We start from the raw sequence: 18,393 nt of genomic DNA on the forward strand, positions 1-18,393 counted from the left end.
AGTAGGCTTCCTGGCCCTGGGACGCTTCTGAGGTTTGATGAGATTCAGTCTAATGCAGGGACTGAGCCTTTGCCCCACGTGTCCTGGATACTGAAGAAGAATGGCGTCGTCCTCCTGACCTGTGCTGGATCTGTACACAACTTCACTTTGAAGGGACGTTAATCTTGATGTTTAATGGCATCTTCTGCCCTGCCTTTCCCCTCTCAAACAGTTCAGTGTGTGCTGCAAGTTCCTTTCCTAAAAGTGGGTGGCACAATCTCTGCAGAGCAGTGCAGCCTCATCTCCTTCTAAGCCTTAGCATCATTTGCATTGATCCATAGTACCCATCTTGGTTCCCTAATAGGCATCAAGTGGAAAAGATAATATATTTCTGTTGCACTTGAACTCATTTCTCAGTTGGTTCTTTAGGACCAGTTCTGAAATCTGGAAGAGAAGACACTGCTCATCTTAAAGGATGAGGGAAGAACCTGACCTTTCTGCTCCCCTCCACCGTGCCTCAATTCACAGGGCATGCAGAGAGGAGAGTGCTGGAAGAGCTGCTCCGTGGATTTGGCTGTTCAGGACATGCTGAGCTCCGGAGGTTGCTGAGGATAATTGCAGAAAGTGGAGTGGAATTCCTTCTACTTTGATGGTAGTTGGAGTATAAAGGAGACCTCGATTCTTCCAGCAACTAACAACGCTTGTAATGCTCTTCAGTAGTTGAGCCCCAAATCTCCTCTAATGCAATTCTCTCTTCTCTGCTGAAGCCCCAGCTGTTAGGTGCTCGGTGATCTTCTGTCAATTCTTGGTTTGGTTTGAGGTGCTGTTTTGCCAATTGGTTCTGGTGCATTCTGATTTGCTGGGAACACCTGTTCCTTAATTATCATCATCCTTCCTCTGTCTCCTGTTTCAGCTCCTTCTGATGTGCGAGCTAATAACATGATCTGAAAGGAGGCTTGGAGCAGTGTGTGCATGTTGAGAGCTGGAGTTTGGGACAAATTCATCACAAACTTGAGAGTAATTTCTGGTTTCCGTCAGGTTTGCTCTCGGTCCTTAAGCTGCATCTCTGTAGGCTGAAGTTTGTCCTTGTGTGCTACCCTGAGACCAACTGTGGCAGGCTGTAGGAGAGGATGGAAGGAATGGCGAGTTTGAGTTCCTGCTTAGGAGAGAAAGGAACAAGAGGAGGAAGCAGCATGGAAGGCTTGTAACTGCCTGACGTGCCTTTGAAATGTCACGGTAGTTCAGGTTGTTCTGGCTCCTCTCGTCAGGCGTGCCTGTAATGCTGTACTGTGTGTGATTTCAGCACTTGCTCCTTGGAGCCTGAATTATTTCACTAATCAGAATTCTGTATGTGTTTTGTCTCTGTTTTTCTGCTTGCAAAAAAAAACCAACCAAAACCAAGTGTCAATGATGGCCCCGGGTCAGAATGTCTTGACCGAGCAGTGAGTGAGACCTGCGGGCTCTTTCCTCTGCTCCCCTTCCTGGATTGACTTGAGTCATCTGAGAATTCTTGTGATGCGAGGAGTTTCCAATTTGCCTTGCAGATGTTCTCAGACAGTCTCAAGAGAAGTTTCCTGGGGTCGTGCTAGCCTTAAAATAGCCCGGTTTCTGTTCTGCTGCTGACGCTGTCGGGGCTGGCAGAGACCTGGGGCTCTGCAGCCTGCCCTTTCGAGTCGCAGCTCTTCCCTGCTGGTGACACCTTTTGTTGGGAACTGCTGTAAGAAGTCATGAGAAAGAATCGTGTGTAAATATTAAAGTTGAGCATTTGTCTTTGGAATCCCTTTCAAATGCTGGTTCAAACTGCACAGCTGTGCACTGTGGCCTTCTAGATACTGCTTACCCACTGCTTTGGACCTGCTGTGTATTGCTAGCTCACAGCTGTGGCAGCTGGTAATCCAATCCACGGCTTGCAGGTAGGCATCTCTGTTGCAGCACCCATCTTGTCTACACATAGCTTCTCTCAGTTCACGTTCAGACCTCAGTCAAGGTCTGCCATTTCCTGCAGTAAAGCTTTTTCTCCCCTTTTCACCCTGGGTGAGGTGGGCTCTGGATGCTGCATGGAGTGTTGCTCCTCCAGGTGTGGGCTGACGGCGTGAACGTGTTGTGTGCTGCAGGACAGTGCTGAACAAAACTTGTGCAGGATACCAGTCTCAATGTTTCCAGTTCTGATGGATGGTTTTTACAACCCTGCTGGAAGAGGTGCAGCAGATGGGTGCTGTGCTGCTCCCCAGTTAAGCTTGCTGAGGCTCGCTGAACTCTCAGCAGACATCCAAGGGCAGTGAAGAGACTCCTATCAGTATGCTGAATTTCATTGGATGAAGTTCTTACGACTATCTGTTTTTTTTCCTCTTTGCTTTGCACAGGCTTTCAGCATCCAAGTCAACAGCTTAACTGTTAAGCTGTAAGCTTCCTACTGTAAGGCACGCAACAATGTAGGGAAAACCTTTTTATTCCATTGTTGTTCAGCCTCAGACACCTCAAAGCTAGCTGTCTATGTTAATGCAAGCAGTCTGGTCACAGCTGTTGCTATCCAGACCTAAACTGAGCGTGTGCCTGGACAGAGAGGCCACCATTCAATATTTATGTTCCATAAAACTGCATTGAGAGCTTATACTGAAATGTGTCAGTAAAGACATGCTGTAGCAATGATAGCAGGCAGCTGAGTGCCAAGAGAATCCCATGCTCTACTCCTGCCTCAGGCATGTTCTCTGATACCAAGCAGTTTGCTTGACCCCTTGTATTGCAGCCAACCTAGCTGTAAAATTAAGCAACAAAGAAAGCTCCGTGACAGACGGACGTGTCTGGAGGTGAACTTTCAAGGCAAGCTTCGCTTTACTGATAAATTCATCTTACTGATACAGTGTTTGTTTTTTAACCAGTGCATGTTTTCTGTTGTCCTTCCAGGCAGCATTCACTCTTCTCTTGGGTCCTTTTACCTTCTTCAATGTGCAGAAGACCAAGTATCTTCAGATCGTGACGTCTCTGATGAGATGGATAGGTGAGTCTTGGCAGGCCCCCACCTCTTCTCTGTAGGTGGAACCTGAGTCATGCTACTGATGCATCTTTTTGGCAGGATGCGCCTGTTTGGAACAAGCGCCTGTCAAAACAAGGTCTTTGAGGAAGGCTGCCCAGACTTGATATCCCCAGTGAAACAAAGGAATTTTGTTCTAGGATGAAAGCTCTGATTGAAACAAAATATCCTCAATCAGGTGCGATCTGGTACATGAAGTTTTAACTTGGCTTAAGTGAGAGGTAGAGGGGATTTGGAAGAGTCTCCCGTGTCTGGGCTAATATGGTACCCACCAGTTACAGTTCCAGCAATGGAGCGTGCAACAGATTTTAAACAACCATAGTTCTGGTCTGAGAATTAAAAGTACTTCTGTAAGAATTTCTGACCTTTCATCATGTTTGCTTGTCTAAAAACTGCTAAACAAACATATGTTGTCCTTGGGAAGGACCACTCTCACTAGCTCTCCAAAATCTTGCAGCCAAGCACTTCTGAGTAGGCAGAATTCCCTGAAGGGAAATAAGACATCAGTGTTGGCAGTGTTGTTACCATCCGGAGATCCAGCTGCCTTACCTCTGGTTTCTATGTGTGCACGGCTTTGTCTTGGTCTGCATAACCTACAGGTAACTGGTATTCAGGGCTGACAGCTTTACAGCACCAGTCGCCTTTTGGGAGGGTGGAAGTCTGCTGATTCGTGGGCCCAGACCACCTGAGCACACGAAGTGCTGCTTGTACCCATCGCTGGCCTGGCTTAGGAAGAAGAGTCGGTTCCAAGGCTGTTTCCCACCACACACACATTTGACCTGACTTCAGCCCGGGGATCACATTCCTCTTCCCTGAGTTCAAAGGCCTGTAATCCTGTTTGGAAATAGCTGGCAGTCACTGCAGCGGCACGGAGAGCCTGTTCCAGAGAATATCTGAGGTGGGCTTAAGCAGGCATCACCCAGCAAGATGAGGTTGGGTCTCAGGCCCTCAAGTCTCAGATGCTGAACAGCTTGAGGTAACAAATGCTGACCTCGCGTGGTGTGAAAATCCCGAATGTCCATTTTTTCCCCCATTACTGTCTGAGCACATGAAAGGTTTGAAAGCCCCTATGTCCTTCAGAGGGAGGGGTTATCTCATTAAGGGGCTATTAAAGGAAGTTTTGTGAAAAGTGTCATCTCTTCAGCATGCTGGCCTGCTTCCAGTCACTCAGCTGCCTCTTTCCCGGTACAGCCATCAGTCAGACCTCATCCTGTCCCTGTGACAACCTGATGCCTGTCTGCTCTGCCACTGCCTTCCCTCCAGTAGGAGGACTGCTAAACCTTGGCATAAATGCAGAGCTGCCTCTTTTCTATTGCTTGATGGAGAGGGACAAAGGCAATGTTTGGAGAAGTGTAGGAGAAATTCATGCTTTAGCCTGATTGATTCCTGCGTCAGTATGCTGGAGAACAGCTGCCCCAGATAATGATATTTAATGACCCTGACAGCACCTCAGTGGCTACTTAGAGCAACGGATTCCGTATGTGTACAATGAGGGATGGATTTATTAGGAAAGACAATTTATCAAGCAGTCATGTGATGCAGGGAACAGAAAAGCTCTTGTTGCGGACTCTGGGATGAATCCCATGCTGCTTAGATTTATCAGGCTGGCTTCTCCTGTGTCCTCACATCACCTGCTGCATCACCTCCTCCTCCAGAAGCTGGGCTGAGACTTAAGCATGGATTGGTCTTTAGTTGGCTCTTGGTGAGCTCAGGTCCCAAGAAAGGCCTGAGCCTTTCCAGTGCTTTGTGGTCTCTTGAGCTCGTCCTGCCTGAATGCTGATGGGCCAGGTGGAGATTCCAGTTCAGGCATAACCGTGCCTTCTCTTTGACTTGCTCTGGTGGTGTTCAGCCACGTGATGCTGAAGGCACTTCTTCAGCAAAGCACTGAGCGGTCGTGCTGGACGCTGGAGCTGCAGGCCAGCTGTTTGTTTTGCTGGGTAAAAGCTGCTCTATGGATGGTGCCTGCTGTGCACCCTTTTCCCCAGCCCGGCGAAAAGCCCTTGGATTTCACAGCAGCAGCGGCTGATGTAAGGCTGCACTGCCTCAGGTGTACGGCGATGAAGATGGCAGTGGCTGAGAGGATCGTTCTTGGCAGCAGGGAGGGCTTGCTGTGCGTGAAGGTCATTTCTGCTAGCGTTTGCAACGTGTCAGCGCTGCCTTTGAAAGTCGCTTTCCTTCTCTCCCCTGATCTCAGTGATAATCAAATGTCAGCCTCTTTCCAGAGCCTTGTGCTCATCGCAGGCAGCACATCAGCCAACAGCCTGCAGCGGTCTCTCGCTACACCTCTTGGACAGGAAAAATTTCACTCTGAAAAAATTTGGTCTTAAACACTGGAGCCTGAGCTGGAAAGAAAAATAGGCCAGTTTGAGGAATGTGGAGAGGCAGCAGGGATCAGCCCTACATCTGGCAGTTTCTCACTGGCCAGGACAGGCACCTCTGAAGCCTCTACAAGGAGAAGGTTGAAGGAGGAGCTTGCAAGCCCAACTGCTCTTCCACTAGAGAGCCAAGCAGGTGGGCTCCTGTTGTCTGGGCTGTTGAACGCAGCTCATCTGGAAACAAGGCTGGCAGCGCAAGGTTTTTCCTGTCAGGACTGATAGGAGCACAGAGGGTGGATCTGCTTCCCCAGCTGGACCAGGGCAGGCAGAGGGCTTCCAGAGGTGTGGAGCTGCTGGTGATCTTCAGAAGAGTAACAGCTCAATCACTGCCTCCAAAACCAGCTACGGCCTCATGTAAGGTGGTTTAGTGTGGTACTTGGAGCTTGAACTGCTGACCTTAGTGGTTCTTAAAGGTCTTGCTTTTCCTTGGACTTGGCTGATTGCTTACACCAAGCTCTCGTCGCGTTTCCAACAGTAAAAGCTTTTGCTGGCCCTTTCCTTCTGCCTGAGCTGCCTTCGGAGAGACCTCAGCAATTGGAGCACAGGTGTAGAAGGAACCAGCCTGCTCTGCATGAAGGGCTGGTCAGGAAAATCACTGCTTTAAATTCTGGTAATGATGCTTAAGGTGAAGCTTGGGTCTTAGCTGGGAACAAAACGTTGTTGGCTCACTCAGTTCTTGAGCAACATCACCAAGAGCACGCAGAGGGCCAGGGCTGTGAGCAGCTGAGTGTGTCAGCAGTGTGAATTGTCTCCTTGCAGTGGGAAGATTCCTTCCCCAAACTGTAACTTCCTCCTTTTCAGGTTCCTTCCGCCTTTCAACCTTGGGAAAGGGTGGAGTTGGTAGCCCCAGCCCTTTGTTGGCTGTGGAGCCTGTGCCCAGGTCTCTTGGTACAGCGGTCAAGGCTGACCCAACCAAGCTGCCAGGAAATTACAGCCGTTGTTATTTTCAACTTTACTGGTTAGAATTCAGGCTTTTTTCCTTCCTGAGGGTTTAAATCTGTGGTGGTGATGAACTGCTCCCTCCAGAGACTTGATATCCTGCTATTTTTTTCTCCGTCTTCCCATCAATCCTGGTCTAGTAGGCAGTGTTTGCTGTTTGCTTCAGGAGTTCACCCCTCAGTGAATGGAGCTGGAAGTAGCGAGCTCCGGGGGTCCCAAAGCAGCGGGGCCCAGCCCTACGTCTTTGTTACTGGGCAGTGACTGCCTAGCAGCACCAAAGGAAGGCACATGGATTAAGAAAGACACCACAAGGGGACATGGCTTGGTGGGGCTCAGCAGCAAACACTGGGCTATCGTGCATGAAGCAGCTAACCTGATTAATTGCAGCCTGTTAGAGTGAGATGCCCAGCTCTCTGGGTGGGGACTGTTGGCTGTAAAGACATTGGTGGTGTGATTATTGCTGCTGCTGTTGAATGGTCTGTGGCAAATGTTCCCAGACTGTTCCCATGTAGGACATTTGCTCTGTGTACTGCTCTTGGTGCTGTACTGTAGATATTAAAAAGTATTGTATTTTAATAAAGAGACATTTTATAGGGGATTAAACTGGGTTTGGTTGCTGCAGGCTCAGTGCTCTCTCCCTGCAGTACAGTTGGACCTGGTCACATTTGTTCTAGGACCTGCAGCCCTCAAGACAGATCACTCTCATCGCTGTCCAAGCAAAGATCTCAGCTTTGTCCAGGAATTGAATTTCCTCCCCAGGCTCTTTTTTCTGGCTGGTAAGATGGAGGGAAAAAGTACAAGAGTAGCCATGAGGCACGCAGTGTTTTCTTCCCTCCCCTCCAGGGTGTTTGATAGAAGTCTCCCGGGGAGGAAATTAGGAAAGAGCTCTCCAAGGCATTCTGGTGAGGCTGCCTTCCCTGTCTGATCACTTCTTGGATGCCTCTTCTTTCTCCACCAAAATCCCGTGCTTTAGAGGACTCCTCAGCACTTCTCTGCAGAGCACTGGTCTCAGACCATTACTCTGTGAGCAGCTCTCAGCTGTACTGTCACTGCCATCCCTGGCAGACTTAACCAGCCGTGCACAGGTTGATTCAGTACAGAAACCTGGAGTCCCTCTGCTACGTGCCTTCAGCTGCAGCACTGAGGACTGGGGATTATTGCAGTGGCTGGTGCAGGACGGGGTGGCAGTTACCTGAAGTCTTGCTTGCAGTCTCCTGCAGGGAGATTATCCTGCCAGTGTCTGCAGCCTTCAGGGTGGCCTCTGCATCCAAAATGGAGCTTTCTGTGCAGATGAGTGGGGGGCCCATTATATCTCTGCCCCTTTCACAGAATGAAGCATATGGGAGTGTCAAGGAAGAGGGAATTGAGCTGTAAATCAGGACACTGTTGCACGTTCAGCTGGCTTAGGGGTTGTGATATGAAGAAGTTCCTTTTTGGAACAGAAAACGCTGCTGCCAGAGCCCAAGGTAAATAATTTACTAAGAAGTGAATATATTTATGAAGAGTTAGTTAAAAGGCAGTGCTCCTGTCATGCTTGCTCTTGGTCTTGTCAGTTGAGGAGCTCATTTCAGTGGTGTTTATGGGGGGCAGTGGGGTGAAGCAGTGCTGGTGTAAGTGAAAGAGCCTTGCTAGCTTCAGATGGAGATGGAGAGTGACGTGCAGTGCTGGATGGGACCACTGCCATCCCACACGGGGAGCTGATCGTGTTCCTGAAAAGAGCACTTTATCCAGGCAGCAGGAGATGAACTGATGGGTCTGAGCTGAAGAGGAGGAGCTGGAAACGTAAGGACTCATCCATCCCCAGTGCTGCAGAAACATCTGGGTGATGGTGCCCATGCAGATTCTTCGTGTATGTGAATGGCACACGAGGCCCCCAGCCTCAACAGCTCCGAGGTGGTGCAGCAGGTCCAGAGAAGGGCAAGAAGGCTGGGGAAGGGCTTGGAGAATATGGCCTGTGAGGAGAGACTGAAGGAACTGGGGCTGTTTAGTCTGGGGAGAAGGAGGCTGAGGGGAGACCTTGTTGCTCTCTTCCAGTACCTGAAAGGTGCTCACAGCAGTGCAGGTTGGTCTCTTCTCACTGGTGATGGGGCGAGGGGAAGCGGTGTGGGCTGTCTGGATTTCATGGGACGTGAACTTTTTGCTCCCTGTGCTTTTCAAAGAAAACGTGCAAATCCTCAAGTGAGATTTGTGGTGACACTGTGCTGTGTGCTGCTCTTTTCTCTTAGAAAAGTGAATTCTCACATGAAGAGAGAGAAGTGACTGTCAAAGCTGATAGTAAGGCCAAGTCAACAGCAGAACTCAGAACACATCCTTGATGCAGGCTTTATGGTGCTTCTGTTCAGGGTGACCAGAGGAGAGAGGACAATAAACTATGGGGTATTTTTCCATCAGAAGCAAGCGAAATGCCTTGGCTGCTTTTCCCTGCCCATATGCTGAGATAAAACATCCGTGATAAACACCAGAGTACAGAGCAGTTTTTCTCCCTGTGAGCTGCTGGTGTCTGGAGTTGGCTGCTGGGCGCTGGGAGCGCAGGGCTCTGCTCACAGCGCTGTTGTCATGGCAGGGGAGGCTGCTCGTAAATCGTGCTTAGAGCATTGCAAATACTGCCCCAGGCAGCTAAGAGAAGGGAGAGGTGATGTCTTTACTGCGAGGAGGCCTTGCTTGAACACTTTTGACAGCCCAAAAGTCCTGGCGGTGCTTTTTTTCTTCATTTGTTAATAGAATGAGTTCTGCCCAGCCCAAAGCCGGGGCAGCAGGAAGCTCCTGAGATGGTTGCAGCAGGAGTTACCACAGCCTGGTGGTGTGGGTGAGATGGCAGGGCGACAGAGTGCCTGAGACTCGTGCTTCAGTTTCTGAGCACCTTCTTCGTACCTTCTGGTAAGCTGCATCACATTTCTGTGACCTTAGTGTGCTCACATATGGCAGTGGCTCCCTGCTGTATGAGCAGCATTCCCTGCCATGTGGGCTGTGCCTTAGGCTTTGCAGCAGGGAGGTGAGGTTGTCCCTGCTGTCCATTAGAGGAACGAACTGCACTGTCCCACAACTTCGGCTCATACCTTTCCTGTGGGAAGTAATTTCCCTCTTCTTTCTGACATTTCTCTCTAGAGAATCGCTGTCTTCAGTGAACAGATCCATCTTGTTTCCCCACAGTCTCTGCACTCATAAATCCTTCATCTTCTTGGAGGCTGTTTGAGTCTCGATCATTGCCAAGTCTGATCCTCAACTACTCCAGCTCCCACGAGTGAGTGAGCAGATCTGGTTCTCGTATTCCCTCTTTACCATTGTTTCACACAGATATCTCCTCTGAAGGTTGGAGAACTTTATCAGCTGGACAGAGATGTACATACTGTACCAATGTGTGCAGAGAGCTGGAGGTCATAAACAAGTGAATGGATACAGCTTCCACAGGAGAAATCAGATAACTGACTTCTGAACTTAAGAATCAGTACCTTAATTTCAAGATGCTTAGTTTTGCTTGCATGATGAACTTCATCCATGCTTTAATACTGCAACTGCAGGGCATCTGTGAAGGCGAGAGACCAAAAGACAATATCCTGGGAAGGCATCGTGCCAAGTGGCCAGCACGAGCATTCCCTAGGGATGCAGGAGGCACAGCTGTCCTGGCGCGATGCTGTGCTGCTCGGTGTGCAGGGGGCAGATGCTCTTGCTGGTGTGCCTCCTCTCCTGAATTCTAACGTTAAATTAAACGAGGTCTCACTGTTCTCTTCCTTCAGCTTGGTGAAAGTTCAAGACCCAGGCTAAGATGGAGAGCAAACTTCTTACTTCCCTTTGGGCTCTTGGTGAGAGAATGAGCCTTGTGAGCTCAGGAAAACGTTCTCTTGGAATCCACTGTGCCACCAAACGCTTGAAAGGGAAGCGAGTGACGTTGTGCATTGTGAAGGCGATTTGTTCTCATTGTCTCCTGGCGTATCGATTCTCCGCTTCGACAGGGCAGCTCTGCCACCCCGTCAGGCGGCGGAGGCGGATGGCTGTGCCTGCTCAAACCAACGGCCCTGCGGGGAGGGAGCAGCGAGGCGCGGGCAGCACACGGCATCTCCAGCCCTGCAGGGTGGCAGGTGATGGTGCTGCTGGGCTGCCGTGTGGAAAGAGAGTAGGAAGGGTGCTGGAGAGGGTGAGACGTGCTGTGGTGAATGGGTGTGCAGGATTCTCTTAGCACGGCTAGCTGTCACGTAACCTTTGTTCTGCTAGGCTTTTTTCTTCCATGTCTCTTCTGGTCATGCGTGGTTTGTGGCTGTTTGTCCCCATGCTTCCTAGATGCACTGAGCACATCCCTGTACCTGGCGCCTTGAAGGTTGAAGGTCGCCGTTGAGCCTGGGAGGTGACGTCTGCCTTTGCTCTGTCTTCCTGGGATCACAGAGGTGTCCAATGTCGTGTATGGCTCAGTCTGGATCTTCTCCTTTAGTTTTTGCATGCTGATAGACAGAGGTAGGTCCCCAGGTGAAGCATCTCAAAAGCATGGTGTTTTGGCAGGGATGGAGCAGAGTTAAGCTAGAGGCCCATTCTGAGCAGTGTTTCTTCCAGGAACCTGCCACGGTGGATGAGAGAGAATGTTTCATCCTTGGACTTTTTACTACAACAGCCTTTCTGCAGAGAGATGAAGCTCGTGTACGAGACACCATTCACCATTTGCAAAGGTGTTTGCTCTGACTCTGCAAAACAATCCTTAAACTCAGAATGGCTTGATTATCATCACTTCTTTTCTGTGCAGCTTTTTCTGTCAAAGCTCACAAAAACTCTGTATTTCTAATATCCCCAGGCTCCCACATTTCCCCTAAGTGCTGCTATCTGGATGTGTTCGCATCCATATTCATCCTCCTTCCACCTGCACGACCACAGCATAGCTCTGAATCAACTCCTGAGGAAAGCAGGGGCTGTCTGCCAGGTCTGCTCTGAGAGGAGGAGGCAGTGTTTTCCTCCTTGGAGAGCAGGGCCAGGGGTCTGTAGGTGAGGCAGTGGGGCAGTGGTGATGGCACGCGGCACCATTTTGCCTCTTTGCAGACCCTTCTTTTTTCCCCCACGTTCCCTTTTACATCCTTTGGTTAAAAAGGTGCTCAAACCTCAGGGGGTGGTCAGAGAGGCGAGAAGTGTCCTCTGTGCCTTGTGGGCTGCTGAGCCTGTCTGCACTGTGTGCTGGGAGTGTCTCACAGCTTGAAAACCAGGGCAGACAAAACCCTCAGTTGCTTGTTAAGGACTTGTAAAAAAATAGCTACGATAATAATGGTATAAAACAAGGCTTTTGTGCCACCTGCTAACAATCCATCGTCACCTTCTTGGCTTTGCTGTGCTCGTGATGTCTGAAGGGCTTCTGTCCCTGGAGCGTGTTGCCTGAGAGGTTTGTCCTACATGCACAGGGTAGATTGATGCTTCAATGGCTCCATGTCTCACTTAGCAAGGGCTCTTTCTGGTGAAGCACCGCTGTTGGACAGTGCATGTGGCACCTGCAAGTGACCCAGAACAGCGTGGTGTGAGTGCCTTCAGCCTTCTGTCCCAGGTGGAGGAGGATGTGAGCAGGAGCTGTGTGTGCCTGCGGTTGCTGCCTCTTGTCTGCTCAAAGCTGTCTGTCAGTCAGAGCCTGTCATCTTCTTTTCATCTTGATTTATCACCCAGCATAACTAGGTTTCAGAGTTTCATTTTGGGCTTGCCTCCTTCCAGGGACAGGCAGATAAATCTGGCATGCAAATGGTTTAACTCTCTGGTTCCAGGAGTAAGGAGAGAGACTCGCCTGCTGCAGGGAATGAGGAAATGCTGCTGTCAGGGCTGGAATTGGGCAGCAACAGCAGCTTCCAGGTACCCAGCACCACCTCTCTCAGGGGGAATGCACCAGCAGAGCACAGCCTGCCTTCTTGGAAACAGTGCTGGTGAAGATCATAGTAATGGACTGTCACTCTTCATAACTTCAATTTCTGACAGGTTTAATTTCTGAAGAGTATTCGGGGGAAAAAAAGGAAGACAACAAAGGCAGTATTAATTCAGCTTCTTAAGCCACGTACTCATACCCATCGTTTCAGGAATCCACTGGAAACCTGGTCTGTCACAGCTCCCTACCACAAAGACACACTGGGGCAGAGGAGGAAGTGGAGGTCTCTGAAAAGGGGCTCTGAGAGCAGGGTGTGAGCCTGCAGCTTCCTGAACTGGAGCTGTTAGCATTGGTGTGGAAAGGGAGGTTTGGGCAATGGTGAGAGTGAGCTGGGAGATGGAAGCGGCCGGCCGTCACTGCAGCAGGCAGGTGGTCGTGGCGTGGGGAGGAGGCGCAGGGCTTCGGCAGCGCGGCCGCGTGAGATGCAGGAGCAGCGTGGGGTGCCTTCAGAGCCGGGGCCCCCCTGCAGGAGGGAAAGGAAAGGAACACTCTGCATGTTCCAGTTCTGCCCTGCCTGCTTTGCCTTGATCTCCACGGCACCTTCTCTCTCCTGTAGCCTGTGTGAGCCGGGGGAGCACAGCTGGATCGCCGTGGGGCCGCCTGGCTCTGTGCGATGTGGCTGGCAAACATCTTTGCTCGGGAGGGCACAGTAACTGTGGCTGTTCTCACAGGGTGCTGCCCTTGCTGGTTTGAGTGGAGGCAGTGGGATTTGCACGCATGCAGATCAGTGAATCGCGCTTTTCCATAGCCCTCTGTAGCTGGACTTGGGAAAGTGAAGAGTGCCCAGCGCTCCCAAGGAGGTCTGCCTCTCAGTGCCACAAAGGAATAGATTTGCTGTCATCTCCCCACGCAGCGTTTTCAGAGATGTGTTGGACTCGTCCTCTCTCTGGGAAGCAGTTGGAAGTGAGAGGTTTCCTGAGGCAGAGGCAGTAAAAGATGAAATACAGAGTGAGGCTGGGTGAGTGCTGAGTGTGAAGCTGCTGCTTGAAGGATGAGGAAGGAATGCTGTGAGAGGAGAAACTGAGTTTTGGAGAGCACTGAGTGTGCAGGGAGAGCAGTGTGCAGTCTTGGTTATGCTGGTGTTGTTCTGGAACTGCTGCTTCTGTTCCATCCGTGCCCAGCCTTCCTGCCCCCAGCTGCCCACGTCAGGCACAGAGCAGGTGGGTGTCCTCACCTCCCTGTGTACCCTGCCTGCCCCTCCTGCTGCTCCTAGGGCTTGGCCGTGGAGCTGTCTGCTCTTCTGTTTAATTTCTCTGTATCTTTATTTATGACGTTCAAAGTCGTGCATAATACGAGTGTCAGCGTTTCTGGGTTTTTTTTCATTACCTGATAATCCATGGCTGTGCTTTGATGCCTCAGACCAGTGCAGGAGACAGCTCTGTGTGCCACAACAACCCATCCATTGCCAGCATCAGGCTGTAAATTTTACTGTTTTGTACTCTGCCAGGCAGGAATTTTTTCCCCTGCTCCTTGTTAACTCCAGCTGATGATCATCCTTCCCAGGTCGACATGATTTTTGTGATGCCAGAATTAGTTTTCTGCTGTTTTTATGTGCCATGCTAGGAATAATGGTCTAGCAATAACCACTTCTGGCTCAAATTTCCAGCAGAGTAAATAAGGGTATTAGCCCAATCTCCTCCATTCATTTTTGTCCGTGGCACGTCACTGTGATAAGCTTTGTGAGGTGTTGTTAGGCTACTCCCTGACATAAGCGGAGGGTAGACAAGCAGACTTTGTGCCTAGAAGTGATGAATTTTAATAGCAGTCTTTCGGTGCTGTCTTAGTCCCTTCCAGACTGGCTCCTCCACCCTGGGATTAACTACAGACAGCCTGCAAGTGGCTGCAGTTCTCGCTCTGTCGTGCTTGGCAGATCGCAGGGACAGGAAGGCTCTGCAGTAGCTGCTGCTCCCTTCTACCTGCTTGGAAATACCAGTTGTGAATGCATAGGGATGGCACTGGGACTGGCTCTGCAGCTGGGCTTCAGCTTTTCTTCTTCTAGAGGTCAAAGCTCAGACATCTCTAACTCACTTCTGAAAGGTGACGTTTAGCCGAGCTGTGTGGCAGAAGCCTCCACGGACCGAGGCCCCTGGGGAAGATGGGATGGTCTCAGCCCTGGCTCCTTCAGGAGCATTATACAAACATTGTACAAACTCAGTGACAGCGTTTGTGAGTTCGTAACCTTGCTGCAAACAGAGGTGGGGGGTGAGCATGGGGGGAGGGGGGCGCCTGCTGAAGGCAGCCCGGCGCTTCATGTCCTGAGCAGCGCTGGCACCAAGTCCTGGTTAGCTGCTGTGCGACCTGCCTTTGGTGCGGCATGTTCTCCAGAGATAAGGAGGTGCTCCTGTGGAGCAGGAGAGCTGACGCCGGGTCTGCCTGCCTGCGGGAGGGGGGCTGTGGGGAGCGCAGGCCTGGGCTTGACCTGAAGTGTTCTCTCTCTGCAGCTTTCATCCTCATGATAATTCTGGCCCTCATCCGCATCGGCAGAGGCCAAGCAGAAGGTCACCCGTCCGTGGCCCAGCTGTCGGGCATCCGCAATCTCTTTGGGGTGTGCGTCTACTCCTTCATGTGCCAGCACTCCCTGCCGTCCCTCATCACGCCCATCTCGAAGAAGAGGCACGTCAACAAGCTTGTGCTGCTCGATTACATCCTGATCCTGGCTTTCTACAGCCTCCTGTCCTTCACTGCCATTTACTGCTTTCGCAACGACACCCTCATGGACATGTACACGCTCAACTTCACCAACTGTGAGATCATCAACGTCGCCTTCATTCGCTACTTCTTGGGCCTCTTCCCCGTCTTCACCATCAGCACCAACTTCCCCATCATCGCGGTGACCCTGCGCAACAACTGGAAGACCCTTTTCCACAGAGAAGGGGGGACCTACCCCTGGCTGGTGGACAGGATCGTCTTCCCCGCCATCACGCTGGTCCCCCCGGTGCTGGTGGCTTTCTGCACCCACGATCTGGAGTCCTTGGTGGGGATCACGGGAGCCTATGCTGGGAACGGGATCCAGTACCTCATCCCGGCCTTCCTGGCGTACTGCAGTCGGAAGGACACCCAGCTGGTCTTCGGCAGCGGGGCGCTGAACAAACACCTCTCCCCTTTCCGGCACACCTTCTGGATAGTGTTCGTACTCATATGGGGCTTTTCTTGCTTTGTGTTTGTGACTGCAAACATCGTCCTGAGCGAGTCTAAATTCTGAGGTGGGGGTAAGGGCCGTGCTCCCTCTGGGGCTCCGCGGACTTCCACCTCACCGGGACTTTGAGGGGAAAGAGGCGGTGTGAAGGGGAGCCTCCGGGCCGTCAGTGGTGCAGGTTGGACCTGGACACAGACTTCCTTCGCTCTACACTGAGTGCGGACGGATCGGGCTCAGCCTCGTCATCCCGGTGCTCAGACCCAGTGTCCAAGCAGCCTGCACACCAAACCAGTGTCCAGCCATTTCTGCCTTCAGCTCTGTTTGAGCACCACTCTGTTCTTACGCTGACTCTCTCCTGATGCTGCAGGTTTCAGTGCGAGGAGAGCAGGCGGCCTTGGCTGCTCACTACAGTAATCAGCTCCATGTTCTTCCTCCCCTGGGCAGGGGCTCGCCGCGTGCAGTCCTGCGGGAGTTTGGGGGCAAGGAGTCTCTTCTGTCTGCTGAGACCCCTGCCAGCCAACCTCCTGTGCCAATTGAGGGAGGAAGGGAGATTTTGGTGTGGGAATTGTCCTGGCTCTGAAGGCCTTGTGCTCTGTTACACTCGTGTTTTTATTTTTTTCCAGAGATATTAACCTGTTTGTGCTCTGGGGAAGGATTGCGCGCTTATCAGAGCTGGGTTTCTCCAGGCCAAGAGTTCATTGTCACACTTCTCACCCTGTTCTCCTTTGCTCTGGCAGCCCCAACCCCACGGAGGAGTGCAGGGGTTTTGCTCTTCCTTCTGGGAAGGAAAGTGCAGCCTTGCTTCCCTTGCCTCCTGCATGCTGCTCAGTGAATCCAGCTGGCAGAGCCCTTTTCCATTTCGTACAGTGCAGGCCAGACCCCAGCTGCAGTGCTCAGGGTTTGTGTGGGCCAGGAAGGTGCTCATTACCCAGTCCTGACACGTGTTAGGCCTGCAAGAGCTCTGGCTGTGCAGGCTGATGCATTTCCAGCCTCCTGTGCCGGGTAATTAGCCTTGAAACACGGTGGGTGTTAACTCAAGGGACGGGGCTGGTGCCAACAGGGAGAGGCCGTGCCACGGCTCAGCTGTGCTGAGCTGAGCTCCCAGCATTACGGACAGAGCAGCAGAACCCGTCCTGTGTCTCCCTGCTCTTTGCTGGGAGGTGGCATTCTGCTGGTCCTGCTCAGCTTATCTGAGCTGCCGACCTCCTGGCTGTTTTGTGTGGGCCTTTTAACAAGAGCAAGAACTTCAAAGGTTCTCACCAGAAATATTTAAAACCCTTTCTCCCCCTGCCCTCATTAGACAGGTTCAAAGCCAGGTGTGTGTCACTTCTCATACATCCTCTTGCCCTCTGCACTTGCTGCAGTATTAAGTGTTACTGATAGTTAAAGCGAGCTTTGAACTGCGGCACTTTTTAATCAAGCTTCGTTTTCAAGTAGGACTTTCTGGTTTCCATATGACCTGAAGTGCTCCTCCTGGGGGACTGTGCAAGTACCTGGAGCTGAATGAAAACACTCCATGGCTTCTAAAGCAAAGCCCCCCACCTCTCCAGGCTGAGCACTGTGCCTGTGTCCTTGCCAGGCTGCAGGGGGAGGATGTGAGGGACCTGTTTCCTTCAGCTTATCCTGAGCAGGCACTGGCAGCCCTTGCTAGTGAATTTAAACATCCCCTAGCGTTCCAGGGAAGCTGATGTGGCATCTTTGGTGCCAGATGAGCAAGATGCTCTGCAGGTGGCTGGTGTCTCATTTAGGAAGAGTGGCAGTAGCTGTGCAGCTCAGAGAGTAAATTCGGTGGGCAGTTGAGCTGGGGGGGTTGTGTGAGGTGTGGGGCAGACAGCTGCTCCCTCCCCTGTCTGCATGGCAGGGGGATGGCAGGTGCTGTGCTGGGGCATGCTGGGCCGTCCTGTCCTCTTGCAGCAGCTGTGAGCCAGGCAGAGCCAAAGGAGGAATTTGATGCTAATGAAAGCAGCCTTCAGAAGGCTGGAAGAGCTGCAGGGGCTGCTCTTCTATCAAGTGCACAGGTGTGGCTTCATGAGGAGGCCGCTGTATTTCCTACTGCACCGCCTGCCCTTGTGCAAGGCACTCAGCTCAGCCTCGTCCCTCCAAGGGCTGATTTGAATTTCTTGTCTCCACACTGCATTGCCCACTAGAGAACCTTACTGACTGGCGTTACTCTGCCCCACACATCCTCCCTTCCCCGCTCAGGGCCGCCCTCCAACTGGCCTGGGCTGATGCTGCCCAGCCCCTCCAGCGCCGCCGCATCCTCTCTGCGCTCCCCTCCTGCCCCCTGGGGCAGCCACTGCCTGTGCCAAAGCACAGCTGCTCCTGGGCCCCGCTGTGAGCCCCACCTCTTCCAAGGACCGGCCGTCTCCTTTGCTGTCTAGCTCTGAAGCTGTGCCTTCTCTTGCTGGCTGTGGTGAGCAGCCCTCCCTGGGCACGCTGGGGCTGCTGGGCCTGGCGGTGGGCCGTGCCGTGGCACCCAGACAATCAGAAGAGCTGTGGACCCCGAGGAGCGCGGGAGCTTTTAGAAATAAATCAGCCCGAATTCCCGAACACCTGCTGTCTGGAGCAGCAAAACAAACCTGTCCCGAGAACTGGAGTGATTGAGGAAAGGGAACTCCGATGGTGAGAGCGTTTTTCACACAGAACGTGACAGCAATGCCTTAAAAGTGATGGGAGGGAATGGGAAGGGGTGCTGAGCAGAGCAGGGTGCTGCGGGCTGTCGGCCCCCCCTCAGCCGGCGGATCCATCGTCATCGGGCTGCCATGCAGACATGTCACAGGTTCTCTGTGGTGCTTGGCCCGAAAGCAGTCCGTTTTCAATAAAAAGGGATTCAAACAACAACAACCTGCACGCCTCTGTTCTGCCTGCCCTGCGCTCCCCGTCGCACAGCGCATCCTGCAGGGAGCTCAGGGGACGGGGCAGAGGCCCTCAGTGCTGCTGCTCCGTCACTGCTGCTGCCAGCTCCATTAACACAGCTGCACTTTCCCCTTCTCAATTATACCTCCTCACACTTAAAACCAAACAAATTGAATTGCTCCGCTGCCTCGGGCTGCAA

The 18,393-nt window shown here is 51.9% G+C and overlaps 1 protein-coding gene across 3 annotated transcripts in view; it reads left to right on the forward strand.

The window, feature by feature from the left end:
- TMEM104 (transmembrane protein 104) overlaps positions 1–18,182 on the forward strand; it is a 40,284-nt gene extending 22,102 nt beyond the window's left edge. For all 3 annotated transcript variants that reach the window (XM_052687733.1, XM_052687732.1, XM_052687734.1), the window contains exons 9-10: positions 2,884–2,977; positions 14,644–18,182. In XM_052687733.1, coding sequence (XP_052543693.1) covers positions 2,884–2,977; positions 14,644–15,404 — 855 coding nt within the window. In that variant the 3' untranslated portion in view covers positions 15,405–18,182. The remainder of the gene's footprint in view (positions 1–2,883; positions 2,978–14,643) is intronic.
- The last annotated feature ends 211 nt before the right edge of the window (positions 18,183–18,393 follow it).

Source organism: Tympanuchus pallidicinctus, unplaced genomic scaffold (genome assembly GCF_026119805.1).
Source record: "Tympanuchus pallidicinctus isolate F22 unplaced genomic scaffold, pur_lepc_1.0 scaffold23, whole genome shotgun sequence".
Classification (NCBI taxonomy): domain Eukaryota; kingdom Metazoa; phylum Chordata; class Aves; order Galliformes; family Phasianidae; genus Tympanuchus; species Tympanuchus pallidicinctus.